The following is a 24,779-nucleotide window of genomic DNA, read 5'->3' as shown; positions in this document are numbered from 1 at the left end:
CACAGACTTTAAGGCCAGAAGGGTCATCATGACCATCTGGTCTGAGCTCCTGCACACTGCAGGCCACTGAACCCCACCCACCCACTCCTGTAACAGACCATAACCTTTGGCTGAGTTACTGAAGTCCTCAAATCCTGATTTAAAGACTCCATATTACAGAGAATCACTCCTTACTAGTTGAAACCTGCAAGTGACCCATGCCCCATGCTGCAGAGAGGGGACATTATTCAATCCCTGTTCTCTCTGTTGGGACAGCCCACAAGGGAAGGGGCCATTTGTGGTGGTAGCTATTACAATATGGACGCACCTGGGGCTGGACTGAGATCCAGCAAACTCGTTTCACACCACCGCCCAGTTCCTATCAGGTGGTAACGACGTGCAATTACTGTTTCAGTGCATCTCCTCTGCAACGTCGCACCTGTCCTCTGCTCCCTACACCCGCTTCCCATTGAATATTGAACTGAGTTCATGGTCTCAGTCCTGATCTTCAAGGTGCTCCATAGCCTGGGAACAGGGCACATAAAAGTCCTAAAGCTCCAAGATGGACTGTAGAATGAACTCCCCAGGAACTAAGAGCCACCCCAAACCTACCTCACCACCTTCCACTCCAAGGGCAGGACACGTTTCATTGACCATGTCGTCCTGCACATGCTTGTCCCCCGGTGGAAGGACAGATGTTACTCACGTAGCTTAACGCCGGACTGGGAGATGCTCTGATACTACCATGATGAGCGCAGCATAAGCTCCTGTTAGAACAGAACAGAACTGCACAGGCTCTGTCTCCCATTGCCGGGCCCCTGGAGCCATCCAGTCCCTGGCAAGCCCATGAGACTGATCTGACTGAAATATCTTCATGCACATTCCACAATGCCCCATTTCTCACCACTTCCTCCAAGCAGTTGGGACCTACCTATGTTCACAGAATCATAGAATATCAGAGTTGGAAGGGACCTCAGGAGGTCATCTAGTCCAACCCCCTGCTCAAAGCAGGACCAATCCCCAATTAAATCATCCCAGCCAGGGCCTTGTCAAGCCTAACCTTAAAAACTTCAAAGGAAGGAGATTCCACCACCTCCCTAGGTAACCCATTCCAATGCTTCACCACCCTCCTAGTGAAAAAGTGTTTCCTCATATCCAACCTAAACCTCCCCCACTGCAACTTGAGACCATTACTCCTCGTTCTGTCATCAGCTGCCACTGAGAACAGTCTAGATCCATCCTCCTTGGAACCCCCTTTCAGGTAGTTGAAAGCAGCTATCAAATCCCCCCTCATTCTTCTCTTCTGCACACTAAACAGAATCTTATCTGTTTAGTCTGCAGAAGAGAAGAATGAGGGGGGATTTGATAGCTGTTCCCTCAGTTCCCTCAGCCTCTCCCCATAAGTCATGTGTTCCAGTCCCCTAATCATTTTTGTTGCCCTCCGCTGGACTCGTTCCAATTTTTCCACATCCTTCTTGTAGTGTGGGGCCCAAAACTGGACACAGTACTCCAGATGAGGCCTCACCAATGTCAAATGGAGGGGAACGATCACGTCCCTCGATCTGCTGTCAATGCCCCTACATATACATCCCAAAATGCCATTGGCCTTCTTGGCAACAAGGGCACACTGTTGACTCAGATCCAGCTTCTCGTCCACTGTAACCCCCAGGTCCTTTTCTGCAGAACTGCTGCCGAGCCATTTGGTCCCTAGTCTGTTGGAGACAGGAGACTGGGCTAGATGGTCTGATCCCGTCTTAGGTTCTTAAACCTCCTCATTGTACAGCTTGTTCACATTCACAGTGCGATGGGGGTCCTAGCACCCATCTCCTACATACTTTACATGTGTGTGACCTAGTTGGCTGGTGAGAACCTGCGGGAAACATTGCCAGTAGGATGAGACTGAGATGGGCACTCGGCCCTGCTTGGCACAGGAGGACCTGCTGGAATGTATTGGCCTTCCCCATACATCCCTGCACAATGCGCAGCGGGCCGCCCAGCTGGGCACTCCTGACCCACAGGCCTCTCCCACAAAGCTGGCAGGCGCTCTCCAGCAGTGCCCGGGGCAGAGTGCTGAGCCTCCTTTGCTGCCTCCCTGGCTCCCGGCAACTAATGGCAGGATCCAGGGGCCCTCTCACAGGCCATGCCGCCCTGCGGCACTGCACAAGAAACCCCCTTTCTGCTCCAGCTGCAGAGATGGGCAAAGGGATGAAGACAGAGGCAGGCAGCCTGGTTTCTGCCCCCGGACAAGGGGGCACCTAGGCCTTGTGGGAACTGCGCTGAGCACGGAGTCTAGGAAGCCAAGGCCAGGGAGCACTAGCCAGTGATGGGAGCAGGCTGGGGCAGCTCCTCTCCAGGGGTGGGGTCAGCCTGAGCCCGGTGCGAGAGAGGCCGATGTCCCTGGCCCTCCTCCCGCTCCCTGCAGGCGGTTTCAGCGCTTGGTTCCGCGGTGGCCGCTCAGATGTTCACTTGCCTGGCGGTGGGGGGAGCATGTGCCGCCGTGAGCCAGCCAGAGGCAGGCAGCGCACAGAGCGGAGCGGGAGGTTGCCAGAGCTAGTCTGGTGCTGAACTCCGACTGGGGAACTTAGCGCACCGGGGTGGGGGCAGCCCATGCTGCCCCCGCGGCACCTGGCCCGAAGCCATGCCAGGCCCCCAGAGGCCTCTGGGCAGTGGCTAGGGGGGGTCCCTGCTTCTGAGACTCCCCGGGTGAAACACTAGGGAGGATGCCCAGCCGTGTCCTGCCGCCTGCCTGAGCCGCGCGGAGCAGCCGAGGCCGGGGCTGCCGGGATGGGGAGCTGGGTTTGACTGGACCGAGCCGCCGGCGGGACCCTTTTGCCCCTGGGGTTTTGCTGGGGGACCCGAGACGTGCGTGTGGAGGGGCGCAGGGAGGCCAGCGAGGCTGTCACCTCCCCCGCCGCCAGCCCGAGCCGCCCGCCCGCCTGCCCCAGCCTGTGCCGGAGCGGGGCCGCTCTCGCTCCCCGGGGGCAGGAGGACTCGCGGGGCAGGGGGGAGCCCTCTCTCCGGCCCCGCGCTCCGGCCCCGCCAGGGCGCCTCGGATGAGAGCGGGGGCTCCAGCGGGGGCTCCGGGCCGCTCCCACCATGCCGTTCCACCCGGTGACCGCGGCGCTCATGTACCGGGGCATCTACACCGTCCCCAACATCCTGGAGCAGCACCCCGTCGAGATCCCCGAGGACGAGCTGGAGGGTGAGTGACCGCCGGGCGGCGGGGCTGCCTGGTAGGGGGGCTGCAGAGGGCTCGCGGGGCGGCTGCATCTCGGGGCTCCCTCCCTTTGCGGGGTCACTTCGCCCGGCAGCCCCTCGGGGGGGGGGGCACCTGTTTCCTGGGAGCGGGTCGCGGCCGGAGTTTGGCAGCGGTCAGTGGCGGGGGCAGGGACGTGCCCGCTGCGGTCGCCAGAGCCAGCCCTGCGGAGCGCGGCCGGGGCTCCGGGGCATTGATGGCTACCGGGGGGCGGGATTCCACTCGGGGCCGGCGTGGATGGGCCGTGGGGCGAGCCAAGCGAGCTGCCCAGCAGGCGGGGGAGGGAGGGACGTGCCGGGGGGTGGGGGGGGCAGACAAGCGTGCCAAGAGGGCTGGAGAGCGGTGGGGAGCAGGGCAGGCTGGGGCGGGGGGAACAGCTCCGGTGCGGAGGAAAGGGGAGCAAGGGGCGGGGGCCAAGCGCTAGAGCAGAGGGGACCTCCCAGCCCGGGTGCGGGGGACTTTCCTGTCAGGGCAGGGCCCTGCTCGGGGCCGGGGAATCACCCCCCGCCCCAGGGCTGCTCTGCGGCTCCGACTTGAACCTTCCCCAGCCGCCGTCCCTGTGCCGGTGCGGCAGCGGGATGAGCCGCGGCGGGCAGGGAAGCCCTGCAGCCCCGGGCGCCGGCAGCCAGCCACCGAATTGGCATTCCGCTCGCGTCGGCCCCGGGCGATCCGTGCAGGGCTCACGCCTGCCAAGCAGCCCCGCCAGGCTCGCAGGCGCCCGGCAGCCGGACAGTGCGGGGAGCGGGGCCAGCGCCGTCAAGGCAGGGGCGCAAACCGGGAAGGGCGGGGGAGCCGGGCCCTCGGTGCGGGGGTGCGGCATGCAACAAGCGATTGATCCGCGGCCACGAGGGCACCGTGACGGGGCCCGGCCGAGCCTCGCCTTCCCCGCCTGGCGTGGGTCACCCTCACGGGGCCCGGCCGACCCTCGTCGTACCCGCCTGGCGTGGGTCACCCTCACGGGGCCCGGCCGAGCCTCCTCGTCCCCGCCTGGCGTGGGTCACCCTCACGGGGCCTGGCCGAGCCTCCTCGTCCCCGCCTGGCGTGGGTCACACTCACGGGGCCCGGCCGAGCCTCCTCGTCCCAGCACGGCGTGGGTCACCCTCACAGGGCCCGGCCGAGCCTCGCCATCCCCGCCTGGCGTGGGTCACACTCACGGGGCCCAGCCGAGCCTCCTCGTCCCAGCGCGGCGTGGGTCACCCTCACGGGGCCCGGCCGAACCTCCTCGTCCCAGCGCGGCGTGGGTCACCCTCACGGGGCCCGGCCGAGCCTCGCCGTCCCAGCGCGGCGTGGGTCACCCTCACGGGGCCTGGCCGACCCTCGCCATCCCAGCGTGGCATGGGTCACCCTCACGGGGCCCGGCCGACCCTCGTCGTCCCAGTGCGGCATGGGTCACCCTCACGGGGCCCGGCCGAGCCTCGCCGTCCCAGCGCGGAGTGGGTCACACTCACGGGGCCCGGCCGAGCCTCGCCGTCCCAGCGCGGAGTGGGTCACACTCACGGGGCCCGGCCGAGCCTCGCCGTCCCAGCGCGGAGTGGGTCACCCTCACGGGGCCCGGCCGAGCCTCGCCGTCCCAGCGCGGAATGGGTCACACTCACGGGGCCCGGCCGAGCCTCGCCGTCCCAGCGCGGAGTGGGTCACCCTCACGGGGCCCGGCCGAGCCTCGCCGTCCCAGCGCGGAGTGGGTCACCCTCACGGGGCCCGGCCGAGCCTCGCCGTCCCAGCGCGGAGTGGGTCACCCTCACGGGGCCCGGCTGAGCCTCGCCGTCCCAGCGAGGCGTGGGTCACACTCACGGGGCCCGGCCGAGCCTCGCCGTCCCAGCGCGGAGTGGGTCACACTCACGGGGCCCGGCCGAGCCTCGCCGTCCCAGCGCGGAGTGGGTCACCCTCACGGGGCCCGGCCGAGCCTCGCCGTCCCAGCGCGGAGTGGGTCACACTCACGGGGCCCGGCTGAGCCTCGCCGTCCCAGCGCGGCGTGGGTCACACTCACGGGGCCCGGCCGAGCCTCGCCGTCCCAGCGCGGCGTGGGTCACACTCACGGGGCATTAGCCATTGTTGCAGGCCTAGCACAGCGTATCACAATCGCACAGCATGGGAGGCTGGCGCGGCCTTAGCACGTTATGTCACAATCTTATGACATGGGTGATCGTTACTTTTAAACAAAAGGGAACCCCACTGCGCCAGAAGCAACTTTCACTTTCCTATCCCCGCGAGCAGGGGGCTTGTTCCGTGGAGCAGGGCCACGGCGGGGTCACGAGCAGCTAGGACTTTTACATCCCCACGTATTTCGACCAGAATAAGACGTGAGTGTTGCTTGTGTTGCTTTTCTAGAACAGCACAAGCCAGGGAGCTGCCTGTGTGTACCGTTGTGTCACACGAGCACACTGACCAGCTGTTGTGGTGATCGCAAGCGGGGCGGCGGGGCTGTTCCTTCTCCGTCGTGTGGCGCGGCCAGCCCCGGGGGTCTCCTGGGGCAGGATACGATGTGAGCGGGTTTGCTTTTCTTTAACTGGTCGCACTAGGCCGGGGCTGCGCGGCCTGGGCGGCTCTCGCGGTCCCCTCGCAATGCGGATTGGCTGCCACTCCCGGTCGCAGCGGGTCGGGCTCTGAAGGGAACGACTCCTGCTGGCCTGTCCTGAGAACAGCCGAGTCGCAGGGGCCGCTTCCGTCGCTCTCCCCCGTTAACCCCAGCGGGGAATCTCTTCTTCCGCTTTCCAGAGCGGACACAGGAGGGAGCCAGCCACGAGCCTAGGGGCCCCGTACAGCTTTCTCCCTCCCTCACCCCCACCGGCATCCCCTTCACTGCCTCTGCCAGGGGGTGGTCTGCAGGCAATCTGGCAGCAGGAGGCAAACCACCCTCCCCTCTGCCTCTCCTCCCTGCTGCTTGAACCCAGCCTGCCCAGAAAGGCCTGGCAGCGCGAGGTGCTTAGTCCCTGCTGTGCCCACACAGCTGGCATTGCAACGTCCCCTTGGGCTGTCCTCCGTGCAGTGAGTTGCGGGGAATCTCAGTCCGACGCCTGGTGAACAGGCATGTCCCCAGCTCCTTGCAGCCAGACTGAGCAGAGAGGCCAAGGACCGACAGGATCGCAGAGACTGAGGTGCCCGAGAAGTGGGCAGGGTAGGCTTGAGGCACAGGTGTGAGGCTGGGGGCAGAGAAGTTGGCCCTGCCATTGTCTCTGTCCTGTGGCTGGAGAGAGGCCCCCCACCCCAGCCCCAAAGCACCTCCCCGGCGCTAAATCCCAGGGCTGGTCCTTGACATAAGGCGTCTCGCCACTGCCTTCCCCAGAAAACCTGGTCTCAGGACAGATTTGGACGGGAAGCTTTCTGCGGCCCAGAGAGAGGAAGAGAGCAGGCAGAATGGACAGCCAGTGCTTTTCAAGTGCAGAAAAGACCTTTCAACACAAATCCGCTGCGCGAAACCCTTGGGCAGGTTTTGGTTTCATCCCCATGTGGAACGGGCACAAGTCTCGAAACCAGCAACGTTGGCACAGAACGGGATTGCCGTGCCCTGGCCAGGTCCGCAGGCTGCACAGAGGGTGGCCACATTGGCTGCCAAGTGGCTGCCGCACCCCAGCTAGCTCCCTAAAAAGCAGCAGTTTAGCCAGCATGGCACAGGCCGCTGCCCCATACAATCCCGCCTGCGAGCCTAGGTACATATTTGGGCACCTCACCCATGCTACCTCCTGAGCCACCATGGCTACCCTGCTCACTCGGGCAGGCCTGCCCGTGCCGGCCTGATTGCAGCATAGGCAGACCCGAAAGGAGAAAACATCGCAGCCGAGAGCAAGATTCCTCCGGGCTCTTTGATGTCACTCAGGAAGCAATGGGGCAGGTGACACCAACGACGCTCGCTCCCTGCTCTGTCCCTGCCAGGCTGCTGGCATGTTTGGCATAGGAGGGTTCCTGAGCATCTGGATCACCATAGGCACGCCAGGGCCTGGAGTGCCAGGAAATTCAAAGCCCCTCTCCCTTTTCCTCATGAATATGGTCCTCCCCTCCACCTTCTCAAGTCTCCCCCTGCTCTTTTGTGGATATGCTACAACTTGCCCATTCCCTCCCTGAATCATGGGTACTGAGGAACATAGGAACTGCATGGCACAGATCATTGGACCCTCTAGAGCAGTGTCCCCTCTCTCGGCTGTACTGGACCAGACCCATGGTCCATGCAGTCCAACCAGCTGATGGCTCCGTCCCTTTGGTGTGAAGTCTCCAGGGTTGTTCGCTGCCCGACGCGAAGCCCCAGAGCCCATCTCGCTGGATGACGTGGGGCTGCCGTGCGCTCTTCACTGCGCTCCCGGCCGGCCCCGCCTGCTGCACAGCGGTAGATGGGGAATGATGCTCGATTAGTTTGGGGCTCGTGATCTTTGCAGGAAGTCGGGGGCTTCCCTGGTTCTTGGGAGGCCTGGGTCTTTCGGTGTCACTGTAACCTGGTGATTCGGGTTTTGTAGAAACCGTGTTTCACTCTGAAGGGAGCCTGCGCTCTCGGGCAGAGGTAGCGGAGTCGAGACGGGTGGGCGCCCGGGTATGACAGCCGGGCTGCTGCTCCTGCACTCACACTGTCTGGTTCTTGCTTCCTGCTCACCCGCCTTTCTTTCTCCCCCTCCATCTCTGCCCTTTTCGTTCCCAGTCTCCCTCTTTAAAGGGAGCAGGAGCCCAACAACCCAGGAATACAACCCAGGAATACCCAAATGCCTCCCTGCTAGAAGCCTGCTGAAACCAGTGGGCTTCCCTGAGGAAGAGTTTGGTGCAGGGTCTTGGAATTAGACTGTGAGGAAGGATGATCCCATAGTTAAGGCTCCCGGCTGGGACTCAGGAGATGTGGAGTCCATTCTCATCTCTGCCACTGACTCCCTGTATGACCTTGGATAAGTCTCTTAGCCTCCTTGCCTCTTGCGATGCTCCCTGTCTCTTGTGTATTTAGACCAGGGGTGGCCAACCAGTGGCTCCCGAGCCACATGCGGCTCTTCAGACGTTACTATGCGGCTCCTTGTCTAGGCACCGACTCCGGGACTGGAGCTACAAGCACCAGCTTTCCAGTGTGCCGGGGGGCGCTCCCTGCTCAGCCCCTGGCTCTGCCACAGGCCCTGCCCCCACGCCACCCCTTCCTGCCCCCTCCCCTGAGCCTGCCAGGCCCTCGCTCCTCCCTGCCCCCTGATTCTCCTGCACACCACAAAACAGCTGATCGGGAGGTGCGGGGAGGGAGGGGCAGGTGCTGCCGGTGGGTGGGAGGCGCTGGGAGCGGGGTGGGTGAGCTCATGGGGGGCTGCTGATGTATTACTGGGGCTCTTTGGCAATGTCCATTGGTCAATTCTGGCTCCTTCTCAGGCTCCGGTTGGCCACCCCGATTTGGACTGTAACTTCTCCAGGCCAAGGACTGGATCTAACTGCACAGTGCCCAGCACAATGGGGCCTGCATCATGGCTGAGGTCTCTAGCTGCCACTGTAGTACTGAGGAGTTAACCCAGCCCTACCCATCAGTATTCACAGCGTCTCTGCATAGATTAATGCCTAACCCTGGGGCTGTCTCCCACCCTGGGGCCGTCTCCCAACCCCAGGGAGTTCCCCAGGTCAGTCACACATACATTTCCTTTTCTCTGTCCCCAGGGAATGGGGTGGCCAGGTGCTCTCAGCCAGACGTGTCTCCGCCATTACTCATTATCAGGCCCACTGTCCTGTCTCCTCCTCCTCTCTGCCTTTCCTGCCTAACCAGCCTTGTCTTCTCAGACATATCCCCCTCACCCCGGCTCACCACTGTCCCAGACAGCTGACCATTTCCACTGCAGCATCTTCTCTGTTCATCCTTCTGGAGTGGAGGGGCCAAGCTGAACGTAGCAGCCAAGGTGAGGCTGAACCATTGCTTCAGAGCAGCTCCCTGCACCTCTCAGGATGCTCCTGCATGCAGTGGGCCCTTCCAGCCAGCCCCTCCCTCAGCCCCCTCCCATGCCCCTGTTCTTCTTGGCCCCACACTCTGCTCCAAGCCCCCTCCTGTCTCACACCAGCTGCCCTGTCTAAGCCCTCCCATATGTAATAGAGCCTCACTCCCTGGTCCCACGCCCCCGCCCCTCATGCATGCAGTACACCCCCGGTCCCTGCCTTGACCCTCTCCCTTTGGGTATGAACTATGTCCCCCATTTCCTGCTCTGCCCTCTTTTCAGTACAGCCTCCCTTCCCCACCTCTGACACTCTGGAGCCCTGCACTGGGCAGAAAGCTTTCAGACCAGCCCATCCAGGCAGGAGTGTGGCTGATCAGATCCAAAATCACCTACCTCAGAGCCCTTCCTTTGCTGTCCCCTGATCTTTCTTTATGGCTGAATCCCATGACTACTCCATGCTGCCCTGCCTCACCCCCCCATGCGCTTTTACGGGTAAGCTTTCTGACTAGCCACCCAGGTACTCCTGGTCCTTGTCATGAGGGTTGTGTGCTAAAGCCCCTGGTTGGTTTCCTCAAACGTAATCCATCATTTCCAAAGCCTGGTGGGATCATAAACCAAGCCTCCCCCGTGAGGGCAGTAAGTGTCGTTATCCCGGTGTTACAGATTGGGAAACTGAGGCACGGGATGTGAAGTGACTTGCCCAAGGTCACCTAGCAGGCCATTGACAGAACTAGGAATGGAACCCTGGTGTTTTGGGCAAATAGCTCCCCCCATCCCCCAGCGCTCAGCCTACTAGATAGCGCTGCCCATCAGATCACCTTTCCCTCTTAAATCAGCAATGAAAGGAGCCACCGCAGCCATCTCAAACCAGGGCACTGATTAAATTCTTCCTCCTAATAGGGCCCCAGATCAGGGTATTTATCTTAGAAGAGATTGTAAAACTGAAATCATTTCCTTTAGACAGGAGAGGAATAAGAGGGGACCAGAGTCTATGTAATAGGGACTGGGCTAGAGAAGGGAGATTCAGCACTTCTGTTCTCTTTCCTAACACAAGAACAAGGGGACAAACAATGAGATGTAGGGGGCACAAAACCAAGCAATTTTCACACAGTGCACAATCAGACTGTGGAACTCACTGCCACTGGAAGCTGCCACAAGAATTTATAGCACGAGTCAGAAAGGGATTAGGCATGTATATGGACATTGAAAATATGCAGTTATCCTAACTTTTAATAACAATTGTGGAAGAAAGATAAAACCTGGTGCTTCAGGGCTTAAGCTGGTCTGTCACTATTACAGACCAGGTCAAATCTAATATGGGGTCAGATTATCTCATACCTGCTACTACTGGGTTCTTACACCTTCTGCTGAAACGCATGGTGCTGGCCACTGATGAGAGAAAACAGGACTCGGTAGACCTGCCTATGTTCCTATCGAACCAAATGCCAGGGTATTGGAAGGTGTAGGCGTTTATCAGACAACAGCTTGGTGGTGGCTGCTGGGGTGCCCTGAGCTGGAGGAGGGGGGAACATTGCCAATTCCCTGGTGTTCCTCTGCCACACAGGTGAGAGCATGTCCAGGCAATCTATCAATGTTTGGGTGGGATGCCCCTTTCTTTGGGGGTACTCGATCCTTAGCTCAGTGGTAGCAGGACATCCTAGAGCTCTGCTGGGATGGAAAGAGCCAGCACAGAAGACAATGGGCTGCTCAGGGCAGTGTTTTCATGGAATCAGGACATTCCATCCACTGAGGGGTCCCTTGGCACAACACATCAGCTCCTTAGAACCATGTTATGAAGGACAATGTTTGTGTTTAACCAGACTCACCCCATGGATCCTGAGTTAGCAGGGATTCCAAGGGTGGGAAAACTACAGCTCATGGGCCAGATCCAGCCTGCCAGCCATTTTAATCTGGCCCTTGAGCTCCCACTGGGGAGTGGGATCTGGGGCTGGCCCTGCTCCAGCGCGCCAACCAGGAAGCGGGGTCAGGGGCCACTCCACACAGCTCCCAGAAGCAGCAGCATGGCCCCCCCTTCAGCTCCTACGCTTAGGGGCAGCCAGGGGCTTCTGCTCTGCATGCTGTCCCCAGCCCAAGTGCAGCCCAAGTGCAGTCCCTGTGGCTCCGGGAACCACAGCCAATGGGAGCTGCAGAGGCAGTGCCTGTGGACGGGCAGCATACAGAACTGCCGGGCTGCACCTAGTGTAGAAGCCAGAGAAGGGACATGCTGCTGCTTCTGGGAGCCGCTTGAGGTAAGCGCTGCCCGGAGCCTGCACCCTGGAGCCACCCCCAAGCCCCAACCCTGATCCCTCTTCCTCCCTCTGAACCCCTCAATCCCAGCCCAGACCACCCTCCTGCACCCCAAACTCCTGATCCCCAGCCCCACCCCAGAGCCCACACCCCTGCACCCTCTTCTCCCCTGCACCCCGATCCGGAGCCCCCTCCCGCACGCTGAACTCCTCATTTCTGGCCCCACCCCAGTGCCCACACCCCCAACCAGAGCCTTCACCCCCTCCCACACCCCAACCCCAGTTTTGGGAGCATTCATGGCCCGCCATAAGTTTCTACTCCCAGATGTGGTCCTTGGGCCAAAAAGTTTGCTCACCCCTGGATTAGACCCTCTCCCTGGCCAGGGAATCTTGTCCTGAGAGTTACAGGTCCAGATCCCAGCACAGGACACTTTGACAATGACCCCACGGAGGGGTCATCTGAGGAAACTGAATCTAGGACCTCTCCATCTCAAAGCATGAGCCTCGACTGCTAGATCTAAAGGAGCAGCCCCAGTGATTTGGCAGCAGTAGCCGACACCTAGAACACGATGTGTCCAGCCCCTAGCAGGGGAACACAGATCCGTACTGTGGTGATTTCCCTTTGCCAGATGTTTTCCAACCCTCCTGGAGGGTAACAGAGGAGAATTTCTGTTCTAGTCTGGTTCTTATACAGCCCTCATCACCATAGCACATGGGGAAGAAGCAGGTAATCCATGGACACGCCCGCCTGCCTGGTCTCGCTGTTTGACTTTGTGTTTTGTAGCAGCCATTTGTTGATATAAATACATCAGAAGGATCAATTCAATTAGGCCTCTGCTCCTTGGCATCCGCAAACTGTTGCATATGGATGAGTTAGGAGCGGGCATGGAGGCAGAGGGTCCAGGACACACAATACAAATCAGTGACAGGAGGAATGGGACAGAGACGGTGCCTTCCCTTATGTCTAAGTGCCAGGCACACCAGCAGCACAAAGGAAAGGATCATTCATTTTAATGAAGCTCAGATCATTAGCTGATGTCTGTAAGTACCTTGAAGATGCCAAGTGTAATTAATCCTCACAACCCCCAGGGAGGTGGGGGAAGTATTAGCACCATATTTCAGATGGGCGAAATTGAGGCACACAGGAGTCAAAGCCAACATTTCAAACCTAAAGTTAGGTCCCAATTCTGAAAGTTCGGGCTACATCTGTGGTTACTGGGAGCTTCTTAAAGCAAGGCTGTGGGACAGCAGAGAAAGGCACAGTCCTCGGGATCTGCGCTGCAAGGACACCCACCCAGTGCTGACTGAGGTCTTGTTCACACACACAACTAGCCCTGGTTGCACTGAAATCAGTTTTAAAACCTATTTAGCTAAATTGGTGCCAACCCTGGCCTGGCCTCTGATCTCAGTTCAGACCTGGTTACGCTGGCTTAGCTCCTGCCCGCTCACCGCTGCCAGCTAAGCAGAAATAAAGCCAGTTAAGTGCAATTTAAGAGTGTCCACACAGCGGCTTTGCACCAGGTTAGTTAAAGCCATGCAACTTTGTGTTTAGAGACCAGGCCGGAAAGCCCAAAGCCCCACCCCAGTATGCAAGAGGCTCAGTGTAAGAGTCTCTGGGCAGTTCCCAAATCCTGGTCAGGAGCTTGGAGGGGATGCCCTAGGGCCCTGCAGTTTGTATTGGCAGCCAAGCTTTGGGGTATGTATCCATATGGAATGGCTAAGCCCTCCGAGGCCTGCCTGCCTTTTTATACCATGACAACCACCCTGTCTTTGGCAAGACACCTTCGCCCCACCTCCTGCACCCATCCTGCTCCCAAGTCTCTGCCTTTTGAGCACCTCCTCAGCAACATCCCACAGTGAAAGCCTGACCTCAGTGAAGCCAATGGGAGATTTACCATTGACGTCCATAGAGCCAGGATTTTGCCCCAGCAGGGACCACACCTTTTACACAGGGTGGATCTGTTCAGAGCAGGGTCTGATGAGCAGTAGCAGCCCCTGCAGCAAGAGGTGTGAGTGGAAGCAAACAGGAGCAAGGTGATGGCCAGACAGAAGGGCAGGCAGCTGTCTCCCACTTCCTGCTCATCCTGGATCCTGACACGAGCCCTGGGAAAACTTGGCCCCAATTTCACAGCTGTGTCCTGAATGCCACGTTCTAATCAATCCACGGTGCAGTGATGGAGAGCCATCCGAGAGCTGCTTAGCAGCGCCGGGGCAGTGAATGATGGGTTCGGCCCAGTTTCCAGCAGACAGGTATTCATGTCTCAGAAACCACCACCACCAGAACTAACTGGCAGTCTCAGCAGAAGGCTGGGTGGTAAATGGGTTATGGAGCCTGAATTCCCTCTGTCAACTACAAGCATGTCTACGCAGGACACTCTAGGAAATTAATCTGAATTAACTAAAGGTGTGAATTTAAACAGCATTATTAGTTAGATCGCATTAAACCCGTGTGGACGCTCTTTCCAAATTAAGGTAACCTTAATTCGCTTTAAATTTAATTCACTTCCAATGTTAATTTGGATTAACTTTCCAGAGCATCTCACTTATAGAGAAGCCCTGAGAGGCGCCCCCTCCAGGGCAGAGCTGGGGAACCCTGCCCAGCTCTGAATCATTTCAGCAGCGAAGCAAACCAGGAGGGGAGCTTACTTGCTTTGGTGGATGTCATTGTAACGCACAAGTGGAGAATAGGGGCCTTTGTTGCTCTCTGAGTGGCTGGGCCACATAGGTGGCTAACAAGGCTGATGCTGCAGCTGGCTAAAAGGGTTCTTGCTTTGGCTCATGTGGGACACTCAGCTTTTAGCACTGTGAGTCGAGGGTTCAAGGTTGCATCAGTGCGTGGAGCCAGAATGCGGCTGGGGAAGTGCGAGGGGGACAAAAGACAGGATCTGAAAGGCATGCAGGCCCAGAGCAGCGAGTGCATGCAGATGGGTAGCTGTGCAGGGGCACTTCCCCCAAGCTAGCCCCAGCAGGAGGCACTGGACTGGTGGGGGAAACCAGAGTGCGGGACTTTCAAGCACAGTCTGGAGGCCTGGTACGGCATCCAGGCAGATGGATTTTCAGACTAAAAGTTGATTTTATGGAGGAAAAAACCCACATGATATGTACCAGGTTTTACCAGGGGGCTTAACTGTAACTCTCCAGAGGCACCTGGGCCCTTAGAAAAGGAATCAACAGCTGTACCCAGAGCCAGTGGGGCCAGACTAACACCCACTGGGTCTTCCCATCTCCCCAGGGAGGCTAGCCAAGCTCTCTTCAGAGGGGAGGAGGCAAATGGGGGGCTCCCAGCTGGGGCACCTCTGCTTCTGCCTCTCCCAGTGACAGAACCCCAGTTGGGTATCTGCTGCTCCCATGTCAGTATGCCCTGCCTGGGGAGCGTGCTGTCACCATAGGAGGGGGCTGAGGGCATAGAGGCAGGGAGGGGACACACACACACACCCCCTTGCAGGGCAGCCAACTCAGCATCTTTCCTCTGCACTAACTGTGCCAACCTGGCCCTGAATCCTCCCTCCCCCACCCAGCTGGAAGATGCTTGGATCTGGGGATCTTGGTTTTAAAACGCACCACAAATGGCTTGAGTTGAACAAAGGACGTTTCCCTGAGTTCCAGTGCTGGGCTCTGCAGGAGCCCCAGGGAGAACAGAGGCCATTAAATGACAGCTAAGCAAACACACTCCAGCAAGGGCTGCTACAAGCCAGAGACACTGAGCTTCTTAAAGCTAGAGACACAAGGGGGACCTGGGCATCCCATCTCCCAGCCCTGCCACTCACTTCACTGGGAGGGGAATTTGCCCAGACACCCACAACAATCATTGTCTAGCTGGGCAGAGCGGTGAGAGCCCCGAGGGAGGGCACAGAGCCACCCACCATTCTCTCCCGCCCTTGCTGCGTATTGGCCCTGCCGACAGGCATCCTTCCAGCCCGGATGCCAGCGGGGAGCAGGGAGAGGAAGCACACGCATGCCAGTGCTAACCCGCTGTCTGCTACAGACTAGCAATTGGAGGGGCCTCAGAGGAGAGCAGCACAAGAATTGCTGGGCCCAGCCCTGGGAATCACGAAGGAGAGAGCGGGCGAAGGCAGTGTGGCTAGGGGCCAGTAGCCCCTGGGCTGTAGTCACTTACTGGCATATGGCTAGCACCCACAGAGGCTAATGGGAACTGCCACCCCAGAGCGGGTCCTTCAGCCCCAAGCTGCGCAGTTTGCGATTCATTATTAATAACTAGCATTTCAGTGGGGACACCATTAGACTCAGTGCCCCTTGGCAACTCACCATGTAGGGCCCCGATTCGGGTCCCCTTGCACTCGCCATGGAGCCCCTCCCCCCATGAGGGGACCCACTGATCTCAAGGGGGGTGCTTAGGAAGTCAGGTGCCATCCAGCCCGAGGAAGGGTGAAAGCTGAGCCTAAGTAGATGGAGCCCAGACCAGAGGCGGAGAGCAAGGGGGGGGGGGGGCTAGCGCTGGCTGCTGCTGACAGAGCTAGGTTGTGGCATGAGCCAGCGTGGGCTCCAGTCCTAATCCTCACCCTGCCATCAGGGCCCTGAGTTATCGGAGACCAGGCGGCTCTTTGGGCACCTTTAAAAACCCTGACCTTTGGAGCTCTGCAGTGCACAGCGCACTGACTGGATGAAGCCTTGGGAAAGCAGCCCTCTTTCATCCAATGTCCAAAACAACCCCTTGGGGCACCGCCTGGTTTTTAGTCCCAGCCCCCATGACTCCCATTGGCTCCCACTGTTATTTCCATTGCTCCCAGGAAAGATCTTGCTGCCAGTAGGGGGCCCCCTTTGCACACACTCCAGTAGCAGAACAACAAGTCTTCCTGCCTCAGTTTCCCCACAAAAGGAACCCTCTCTCATTGTCCATTCAAAGTCCCTTCTCTGTGCATAATCTGTTCAGGTACACCAGGGCCGTATTTCCACAAACCCTTGTAATGAAGCCATTCTTGATACACCCACCATAAACATACAAAGGTACAACTGCTTTTCCATTGTCTCTGCAGGGACACTACCTCCAGATCACCCTGAGAGCCAACAGCAGCACTGTGTTCCTCATTCCTTTCACCCCAATGCAGGGCCCCCACTCTCCAGACCCCCCCCCCCCATCTGAGAGCAACCAGTCTCCACAGCCCCAGGAGAGCTCCCCAGTGTCCCACTCCCCAGGCAGGGAGTCCTACCCCTGCTTACAGCATGTCCCTCCCAAGCCCACTATCTTGCATCTGAGCTCTGCTTCCCCTGACTGAGCTGGATCTGCCCCTTTTGCCACAGCCCCAGCCTGCTGCTGATCAGGGGCCCCAGCTTTGAGCAGTGCTCCCCAGCTGTTCCACCGCAGCTCAGATCTCCTGTAGTGCTCTCCTACTGCTTCCTACTCCTGGCAACTCTCAGACAGCCCTTATCTGCCCATCTCCTCCCTCTGTAGCCAAGCCCAGGTGTCCTCTTTTAAACCTAAGGGGGGGGGTAGCTGACCAGTCACAGGTGCACTGGGCTCTTCCCTCTTAAAAGGCTAGTGACACTCCTGTCTCCAGCTAAGGAACTAAATGGGCTACTGGCCATCATGACCATAGAGTCCCCATCTGGCTGTGTAGCTAAGGGCTGCAGACGCTGGCAGGCCCAGGCTGCTAAGGGGACGGGGACGGGGACGGGGACGGCGGACACACCTGGGCTGGTGGTACCTAGGTGCCAGTTGTGACAGAAGTGGAGCCGAGATGTAATAATCTGCAATCACTTTATGAACAGTGTGTGACCTGGCCAGCAACGGGAAGCTATTTTATAGTGGGTTATAAGGCTTTCCGGCGTGAATCTGATCCACCTTACACCGGGACTGTGGGAAGAACAGATGGTCCTTGTGTTCCCTTCTAACCCTATGATTCTAACAACCAGGCAAGTAACTCAATGGCTTGCCAGCTAAGAACATTTAGTGCACATTAGGAAGACAATGGTGTCCAGCTACTAACTTCAAAGATCCTGCGTCTTGTCTCCAACACCTGGTTTTGCAGTCCCACCAGAACAAGGCTCATGAGCTCCCATCATCCCAAATCTGCCTCCAGATCAGCCTCTGGTTCCAGCAGATCCACCATCCTTTGCCAAGTAACTTCCCCATCAGAAGCTGTGTGACTGACCAGCTGGTTGGACATCAGAACAGTCTGGGAACTCCCTGGAGGAGCAGGTCTCTTCCAGACAAACCAGCCAAAGGCTGCAGCCACCTTGCCAGAAAAAGGAAGAAAGATCAATCTCTCTCTCTCTTTCTTTAGGAAAAGCAAGCAAAGCAGTTGTAATACTAGAGCAGGAATTGGGCTGTAACAAACCTGCATCAAAAGGCACGCCAGTGCAGACTGACCTTTTATGCTCACATCCAAGTTACTCGCTTCATACACACGCACACCGGGGAAAGCACTTTTCAATTCCCAGCAGACCCGACCTGCTCTGCTCCACTTTCGAGAGGTAGGAGTTCAAGCATTGTGTATTCTTAATTCAATCACAGACAGTTACATTGTTTTTTCAGGTGTCTTGCATTAGTAAAGGTATTCTCACAGCACCAGATTTAAGAAGGGAAGTTCCTGGCTGAGCTGTACATCAAGGTAGAACTGAATTATAAGGCCATTCCTCCCCCACCTTACACGTTATCAGTCACAGACTTTGGTCATGTGCATTATGATACTGCTATTTGCCAACAGCAAACAGTGTCTAGCACCCCCCCCCCCCAAGCCAGATGTTCATGAGCAAGACCTGGGCAGCTCAGCTATAAATCAGGTAAACTATTTCCCCATTTCTCTCCTTTCTTCTCTCCTTTACAGACAGCTAGCTGAGCCCGCAGGCCTCCTTAAATCTCAGGGGAATCTGACATTAGGCCGTAGCTTCCAAATCAATCTGAGAATGTTGCGTTGTCACCCCACTGCAGGGGCACAGTTAGGGTTGTTGAGGTTATTTGAGTGTGATTGTGTTGTGTTATGGCAGAGCAACCTTAACTCTGAATTAGAGTTGCCAACTTTCCAATTTCAGAAAACTGGACACCCCTACCCTTTCTCCTCCCCTGTGACCCCACCCCGTGCTCCCTCCTCCAAGATCCCACCCTCTGCTCACGCCTCTTTGCCCCCCACACCCTGCACCCAGCTCGGGGACCACCACACTCTCCCATCCCACCAGTTATATGCAGGGGGGGAGGCTCTCTCCATAAGCCACTCACTCAAGTCACAAGAAGTCTGTGGAGAAGCTGGGAATAGAACCCAGGAGTCCTGGCTTCCAGCTCCTCCTGCCTCATTGTAACCACAAAACACCATTCTCCTCTCTAAGACAGGTGTCCTGACTCCCAGCTCCCCCACACCAGCTGCTCCAGGACCCCCAACACCGAGGCAAGGGACGGTCCCAAACATGCCCAGGCATCCCCTGCCCATCTGGGTCCGTGGAACTGGGAGCAGGGAGCTGCTTGCTTCCATCTGGGGAACTTGCCCCATTGTTTGTAGCTGCCCCCCTGGCAGCCACGACCCACTCTCCCTGGCTGGCTCCAGAAAACATACACAGAAATATTGGTTCTGGGGTCTCCCCACTTCTCCCAAGGGGTTTAATGAGCCTCCTGTTTCCTCCGCACCCCACGGTGAGGGGCTCTTGGGGCACCAGCTCCTGGGCTACCTCGCCTGCGGCTGGGGCAGGCTGACTGTAAAGGCCCCGAGCCTGCCAAGTTCTGCCGCCCGGAGTGAGCAGGCACCCAAGTTCCCAGGGTTTGGTGCTGGGGGATGGCCAGCCTCCTACCTGGTGGTGATCGCGTCGTGCATGGAGCCAGGATTGGCAGCCCAGCCCGGCCCAGCCCTTCAGGGGAAGTGGCCCTGCACAGCATGCCAAGCCCGGATCCCTCTGCAGCTTTCCAAACAGCCCCTCTTCCAACATCCGTGCCCCACAGGTTGTGGGCTGCCCCCTTCCTTCTTGCAGCCTCGCTGGCATGCTCAGAGCTTGCCCTCTCCTTGTCCGCTTTGCTTGCAGCTCCAGTGCGAAAGTGTGGTGTCCACCCTTCCCCAGGCCAGCCCCCTCCTCCGCCAGAGCCACCTCCCCAGGCTGCAAGGGGCCCTGTAGCCACTGCTGAGGCTTTCCGCAAGCAGCTGAGCAGCTGCTGGTCTTCCCACCCTCTTGGAGGGGAGGCTGATTGTGGTTACTCTGGTAACCGGACAATGCCAGGTCCCCTTTTCGACCGGACTTTCTGGTCAAAAACCGGACACCTGGCAATTCAGAGTCTGAATTTTAATGCTAATGCCCTTGAAAGGTGATATGCAGACAGCACTCTGCCATGTGCTTGCTTCTTGATGCCATCTGCGCACCTTGGAAGAGTAATGCTAGACTGCAGCCAGGGCCAGGTCTTCAGCATAGGCAATTCACAGACAAAGACAATCGTTGCACTGGAGGAGGGTACCAACACAATAAGGAAGGAAAGGGAATCTCTATTACCCACCCCTCCTGTCGCCCCTCCCCACATAGACTCTCCCATGTGGGTGGGGTGAGAGTGGGGCCAGCCTGCCCTGGGCACATGAGGGGGGATCATGTGGGGAGGAGCTGGGAGCTCAGGCTACCCTGGGCATAGGGTGGGGGGGACCATGTGGGGAGGAGCTGGGAGCTCAGGCTGCCCTGGGCGGGGGGGGGGGGGAAAAGGGAACAGATGATGTGGGGAGGAGCTGGGAGCTCAGGCTGTCGCTCGTCTCAGGTACAGTGACACAGCACCAAGCCGTTTGCTCTCAGCCCTGGTCTACCCGACGGGATTAGGTCCAATTTAGCCGCATGAAGTCGATTTTAAGATGACTGCGTCTACGCAACCAACCCCCTTCCTTCGGCCTAAAGGGCTCCTAAAATCGACTTCAGTTCTCCCTGCTGAGAGGAGTAGCACTAAAATCAACCTCGCCGGGTTGAATTTGGGGTAGTGCGGACACAATTTGATGGCATTGGCCTCCGGGAGCTATCCCAGAGTGCTCCATTGTGACTGCTCTGGGCAGCTCTTTGAACTCTGATGCTCTAGCCAGGTACACAGGGAAAGCCCCAGGGAAAGTCTGAATTTCATTTCCTGTTGGTCAGTGTGGCAAGCTCAGCAGCACAGGGGACCCTGCAGTCCCCCCAGAATCGCAAACAAGCTCCAGCATGGAGCAAACGGGAGACACTGGATCTGATCCCTGTATGGGGAGAAGAGTCTGTGCAGGCCGAACTCTGATCCAAAAGAAGAAATGCAAATATATGTATATGTGCATGCCAAAATCGCACAGGGCATGGTGGACAGAGCTACAACAGGGGCACACAACCATGCCACCTGAAAATCAAGGAGCTCAGGCAAGCCTACCAAAAGACAAAGGAGGTAAACGGTCACTCCGGGTCAGAGCCCCAGACATGCCGCTTCTATGATGAGCTGCATGGCATTCTAGGGGGGGACCCTACCACTACCCCACCCCTGTCCTTGGACACCTGCAAGGGGGGAGTCTCACACAACAGGGAGGAGGATTTTGTGGATGAGGAAGAGGAGGAGGAGGAGGAGAATGCGCAGCAGGCAAGCGGTGAATCCGTTCTCCCCGGCAGCCAGGACCTTTTCATCACTCTGGAGCCAATACCCTCCCAAGGCGGGATCCCCGATGCTGAAGCTGGAGAAGGCAGCTCTGGTGAGTGCACATTTGTCACTACAGTACAGCATTTAAAAGCAATAGTGTTTAATGTTTGATTTGCCCTGAAGAATTGGGATGCATTCGGGGCCAGTACAGCTACTGGAAAATTCTGTTAATGTGTCTGGGGATGGAGCGGGAATCCTTCAGGGACATCTCCATGAAGCTCTCCTGGAGGTACTCTGAAAGCCTTTGTAGAAGGTTTCTGGGGAGGGCTACCTTATTTCGTCCTCCACGGTAGGGCACTTTACCATGCCAAGCCAGTAGCAAGTAGTCTGCAATCATTGCAGCACAAAGCATGGCAGCGAATGGTCCTGGGCTTTGGTCGCATTCAAGCAACATTCGGTCTTTATCTTTCTGCGTTAGCCTCAGGAGAGTGATGTCATTCATGGTCACCTGGTTGAAATAGGGGAATTTTTGTAAGGGAACAATAAAAGGACCCCATTCATGCTGGGTTGTTTGCGCTTGGCTAAAAGGGATCATCCCAGAGAATAGCCATGCGGTGGGGTGGAGGGAGGTGTGTGCTGCACATCCACCCGAAAACCGCAGCCCCTCCTTTTAAATGTGAAACCCAACCGGCATTGCTTGCTATTGGAAAGGATGGCACTGCAGTTTGAAACCATTCCCACGTGTTATGAAGGCGGAAAAAGACAACCCCACATACCAAAAGGCTTAGCATGGTTGCCTGGAAACTGAATTCTGTTGCCCAGCCGTGTGTGATGTGTCACCATACCGGCAGGTGCTCAATATAGAAGGCAAAATGTGACCTTGTACCTAAAGCACATGTGCTATCTGTTGTGAATTGGTTGATTCACTGTGAAAGAGTCTCCCTTTTTCTCAGAAATGTATCATCTTAATTTTAACTCTCCCTTTTTATCTACCCCCAGGTGCAAATGTTTCTATGCTCCCCCTATCATCTCCATCCCTGAGGTTATCACAGATTAGAAGGTGAAAAAACGCACTCACGATGACATGTTTTCCGAGCTCATGCAGTCCTCCCGCACTGATAGGGCACAGTTTAATGTATGGAGACATTCAGTGGCAGAGGCCAGGAAAGCATTAAGTGAGCATGAAGAGCAGAGGCAGGAGGCGATGCTGAGGCTAATGGAGGAGCAAATGGACATGATGGAGCATCTGTTGGAGCTGCAGAAAAGCCAACAAGAGCACAGACCCCCACTGCATCCATTGTATAACCGACTGCCCTCCTCCCCAAGTTCCACATCCTCCTCACCCAGAAGCCCAAGAACGCGGGGGCGGCAGGGAGAGGCTCCAGCCACCTAGCCACGCCACTCCAGCGCGCCTAACTGTGCTCTTCTAATCACCCTGGTGTCTGGATGCTCAAAATAGGCCTCCAGTTGATTTGTCTCAACCTCCCACCCCACCATAAACGTCTCCCCCTTACTCTCACAGATATTATGGAGCACACAGCAAGCAGCAATAACAATGAGAATGTTGGTTGTGCTGAGGTCTAACCTAGTCAGCAAACAGCGCCAGTGAGCTTTTAAACATCCAAAGGCACATTCTACCACCATTCTGCACTTGCTCAGCCTATAGTTGAACTGCTCCTTAGTACTGTCCAGGCTGCCTGTGTACGGCTTCATGAGCCATTGGAGCAAGCGGTAGGCTGGGTCACCAAGGATAACTATTGGCATTTCAACATCCCCAATGGTAATTTTCTGGTCTGGGAAGTAAGTCCCTTCTTGCAACTGCTCGAACAGCCCTGAATTCCTAAAGATGTGAGCGTCATGCACCTTTCCCGGCCATCCCAACTTGATGTCAGTGAAACGTCCCTTGTGATCCACCAGTGCTTGCAGCACCATTGAGAAGTACCCCTTGTGGTTTATGTACTGGTTGGCAAGGTGGTCTGGTGCCAAGATAGGGATATGCGTTCCGTCTATCGCCCCACCACAGTTAGGGAACCCCATTGCAGCAAAGCTATCCACTATGACCTGCACATTTCCCAGAGTCACTACCCTTGATAGCAGAATGTCAGTGATAGCATTGGCAACTTGGATCACAGCAGCCCCCACAGTAGACTTGCCCACTCCAAATTGATTCCCGATTGACCAGTAGCAGTCAAGCGTTGCCAGCTTCCACAGGGTATCGCCACTCGCTTCTCAACTGTCAGGGCAGCTCTCATCTTGGTATTCCCGCGCTTCAGGGCAGGGGAAAGCAACTCACAAAGTTCAAGGAAAGTGGCCTTACGCATGAGAAAGTTTCACAGCCACTGTGAATCATCCCATACCTGCAACACTATGCGGTCCCACCAGTCTGTGCTGTTTGCGAGGCCCAAAATCAGTGTTCCACTGTATCAACCAGCCCCATTGCCGCCATGATATCCCAATTGCCACAGCCCATGCTTTCAGGAAAGTCTGTGTCCATGTCCTCATCACAATCATCCTCGTGCTGGTGTCTCTTAGCCCAGTTCTGCACATACTCCAGGATAATGTGCAAGGTATTTACAATGCTCACAACAGCAGCAGTGAGCTGAGCAGGCTCCATGCTTGCTGTGGTATGGTGTCTGCATGGGTAACCCAGGAAAAAAGGTGTGAAACAATTGTCTGACGTTGCTTTCACGGAGGGAGGGAGGAAGGGGCGATTGACGACATGTACCCAGAACCACCCGCGACAATGTTTTTGCCCCATCAGGCATTGGGAGCTTAACCTAGAATTCCAATGGGCAGCAGAGACTGTGGGAACTGTGGGATAGCTACCCACAGTGCACAGCTCCGTAATTCAATGCTAGCCACGGTATTGAGGACACACACCACTGACTTAATGCTCTTAGTGGGGACATACACAATTGACTGTATAAAATCGATTTCTAAAAATCAACTTCTATAAAATTGACCTAATTTCATAGTGTAGACATACCCTTAGGGAGGGCAGGCCAGATATTACAAGTACATTCCCCTAGAGGGGGGCAGGGAGCAAAGACAGAGAAAGAAGGGATGGAGAAAGGAGATGGAAAGACAGAGGGGAATGGTGGGAGTGATAGGAAGAGAGGAGGGTGGAGGGGGGAATGGTGGGCTATAAAGTGGAGGGAGAAATGGAGGGACAGGAAAGGGGGAGCAGGGAAATGTGGAAATGAATGACAAGGGAATGGAGGGAAAGAGAAAGCAGGAGATGGAACATGGGAGACTTGGGCAAGGAGAGAGAGGAAGGAACGAGAGATGCAAACAGGAGAGAAATGGGGGAAATCAGTCTGATAAAGGATGAGTTGTGGTATAGAGATGACAGAGTCAGAGTGAATGGATGTAGATCGATTAAAAAGCAGGTCTGTGTGTGGCAGACACACCCCCGTGGGAGAAGGAGGGAGGGAGTGTAAAGGAAGCCCCAATCATGGGGCGTATTTGTACGTGCGTGAGATCCCTAGGGTAGCTAACTTTCTTCTTTCCAGCTCGGTGTTCCACCCTGCTTTGCCACAAGGCCCTGCCCCCATTCCACCCCTCCCCCAAGGCCCCACCCTTACTCTGCCCCCACTCCACCCCTCCCCTGAAGCCCCACCCCACCTCTTCCGGCCCTGCCCCTGCCCACGCTCCTCCCATCCACCACCAAGCTGATAATCAGCGGGGCTGGTGTGTGCTGAGCGCCCACTATTGTTTTCCATGCTCCAGCACCCACAGAGTAGGCACCTATGGGAGTGTGTCCCTGTGCATATGATTGAAAGATCCCCGTCTATAAAACGTAAGGACTTGCTGTCACCCCATTCTCTCAGGCACTGTAACTCCACAGTGACGGGATCATCATGTTTTAAGCTTATCTGACATAAAAACAGTAAAGACCTTGCTGTCTGATGTCAACATGGAGATGT

The 24,779-nt window shown here is 57.0% G+C and overlaps 1 protein-coding gene across 1 annotated transcript in view; it reads left to right on the top strand.

Moving 5' to 3' along the window:
* Positions 1-2,496: 2,496 nt before the first annotated feature.
* Positions 2,497-24,779, top strand: part of CABP7 (calcium binding protein 7) — an 82,034-nt gene continuing 59,751 nt past the window's right edge. The window contains exon 1 of the mRNA XM_084649401.1: positions 2,497-3,181. Coding sequence (XP_084505527.1) covers positions 3,076-3,181 — 106 coding nt within the window. The 5' untranslated portion in view covers positions 2,497-3,075. The remainder of the gene's footprint in view (positions 3,182-24,779) is intronic.

This window comes from Lepidochelys olivacea, assembly GCF_965140295.1.
Source record: "Lepidochelys olivacea isolate rLepOli2 genome assembly, chromosome: 15".
NCBI classification, from domain to species: domain Eukaryota; kingdom Metazoa; phylum Chordata; order Testudines; family Cheloniidae; genus Lepidochelys; species Lepidochelys olivacea.
Note: the sequence above shows the minus strand (reverse complement) of the source record. Positions and strands in the feature narration are given on the sequence as shown.